Source organism: Pipistrellus hanaki (genome assembly GCF_964339955.1).
Source record: "Pipistrellus hanaki genome assembly, chromosome: 9".
Taxonomy (NCBI): Eukaryota; Metazoa; Chordata; class Mammalia; order Chiroptera; family Vespertilionidae; genus Pipistrellus; species Pipistrellus hanaki.
In genome coordinates this window covers 80353629-80356000 of record NC_140511.1, presented here as the reverse complement: position 1 = coordinate 80356000, position 2372 = coordinate 80353629, and the positions used below count along the sequence as shown (strand labels likewise).

General features: G+C 60.2%; 1 protein-coding gene across 1 annotated transcript; it reads left to right on the top strand.

Moving 5' to 3' along the window:
• Positions 1 to 373: 373 nt before the first annotated feature.
• Positions 374 to 2372, top strand: POLD4 (DNA polymerase delta 4, accessory subunit). Its single transcript, XM_084893549.1, has 4 exons — positions 374 to 691; positions 930 to 1019; positions 1202 to 1313; positions 1901 to 2372. The coding sequence occupies exons 1-4, from the start codon at positions 595 to 597 to the stop codon at positions 1923 to 1925; spliced, it is 324 nt and encodes a 107-aa protein (XP_084749675.1). The 5' UTR covers positions 374 to 594; the 3' UTR covers positions 1926 to 2372.

Below are 2372 nucleotides of genomic sequence, written 5' to 3'. Positions count from 1 at the left end.
CCTGCCGCACAACATTCTGTGGGCCAAGGGGGGGGGGGGGGGGAGGGGTGCAAGGCTCCAGCTGGGCCCTGGGGAGTTACAAACCTGCCACGGGGATTAGTGAGGCTGAAAGAACATTTGCCTAGGAAGGGAAACGGGAAGTGAGAGTCTGAGGATAACGCTCTGTAAGTCCCCAGAGACCCGCTGCAGGCCAATGGGGGGGCGCACGAGGCGGTGGTGCAGTCTGGGGCATTTTGACAGGTCCCCCACCCAGCCTCACCCCTCTCCCCTAGAACACAGCTGCTGCGGGGCCCCGCCCCCTGCCCGCGCAGCCTGCCATTGGTGGAGGCGGGCCACGCCTCTCCGAGGCGGCCTGCCATTGGCTTAGGCCTGTGATGTTTGCGTGCTTGAGGGCTGGGGGAGACGTCATTCCCTGGAACCTGCGGACTTCCTCTCTGCTGGTCTGGTCCTCTGTCTGCCGGTGCTGGTCCCAGGCTCGCCCTCTGGCCCAGCCCTCTGTCACTCTCTCTCTCTCAGCAGCTGTCTCTCTCGTGCCCGCTGGCCTGTCTCTCCCCTTCCCTGAAGTCGCCGTCTCCGCCTGCCTGGGTGGCCGCCATGGGCCGGAAGCGGCTCATCACTGACTCCTACCCAGCAGTGAAGAGAAGGGAGGGCCCCGCCGGACACAGCAAGGGGGAGCTGGCAACAGAGCTAGGTCTTTGGGGCGTGGGGAGGGCGGAGGCGTGGACACGGAGGGACACGGGCCGTGGGCGGATGTGGGCCACGCAAGGGGAAGTGAAATATGTCCACTTCCTACACCAGGCCTGGCAGCAGAAGACAGAGGCGGAGGGGGGAGAGGCTGAGAAGCAGGGGGACAGCTGTGAGGGGAGCGCACAGGCCCAGCCCTGCGGGCACAGTCCCGGGCAGGCCTGAGGAGCAGCTTGTCGTTGCAGAGGCAGAGATCCAGCCCCTGAGCGTGGATGAAGCGGAGCTGGAGCTGCTGAGGCACTTTGACTTGGCCTGGCAGTACGGGCCCTGCACAGGTGAGGACCCCGAAGGCCCCGAAGCACATGCTGGACCCAGTCCTGTCACCCACACATCTCCGAGGCAATCCAAGCCCTGCCCGATCCTTTTGGGCGCTGTCCCCCGAGACTGGGGAGTATAGAGGTGCCTCCACACACACTCTAGCCTGGACTCCGAGGCCCACTGTCCTCCCACCCTGCAGGGATCACAAGGCTGCAGCGCTGGCATCGGGCTGAGCAGATGGGCTTGGAGCCACCCCCAGAAGTGTACCAAGTGCTACAAACCCACCCGGGGGATCCCCGCTTCCAGTTCAGGTTAGAGACAAGCCAGGGAGTGTGGGGGACCTTCAGGGGAGCCAGCCTTCTCCGGCACCACCAGCTGCTGGCCCTGGGCCGGCTGTCCTGCCCTGCCCTGAGGGAGAAACAGATCCTGGCCTGGGAGTCCCTGCTGAGCAAGCAAGAAAGGTCTACAGGTGCCTGGCTAAGGGGGGCAGAGGCTGCTTTAATAATTCTTTAAATATAGATATATATATTGATTTAATAGAGGAAGAGAGAGAGAGAAGCATCAATGATGAGAGAGAATCATTGGTTGGCAGCCTCCTGCACGTTTCCTACTGGGGATCGAGCCCGCAATCTGGGCATGTGGACTTGATCGGAATCGAACCAAAGACCCATCAGTCCTCAGGCTGATACTCTATCCATTGAGCCAAACCAGCTAGGGCAGTTTAATGATTCTCATCTCGGAGATAATGGTGGGGGAAGGGTATGCCCAGGGCCCAAGGTACTATCCAGTACCAGGGGGATGGCCAAGGGCTACAGGCATAGCCAAGAACTGGTGCTGGTGAAATCAGACAAGGGACTTAATGACTCTCTGTTTCTCTTCCCCCAACCCCCTCGCACAGTCTCTGGCATTTCTATCCCCTCTGAGGTCCCACCTAAGTCTCCTGCTGCTACCCAATAACCTCAGGACGCGAGCAAGAGCCAGTTACTGCCTCTCAGCTCAGCTCTGTGTGGAGAACATCGCAGGAAGGAGTCTTGCAGGGAAGGAAAGAGACTGAATCTGGAAGCCTCCGCACTCAGCCCTCCATCTAACCAGCAGAGCCCCTCTGAGAGCCGAAGAGCACTTCCTGCATTGGTGGTGGCCTCTGAGGAGAAGGACCTGGGCATGACCGTTCTGATACCAGCCACACACCTCCCTGACCGAAACACTGATCCTGGGGCCGCTGTAGCAGTGTAGGCGCAGTCTTGGCGGAACTGACTTAAGCAGATGCACTCCCTGCCTACGGCTAGGAATCTGAGGACAGAACTGGCTAAGCTTACAGGGCAAGGGGTTCACTAATGCTTATCAATAAAGAACACAGCCTGGCACCCTAA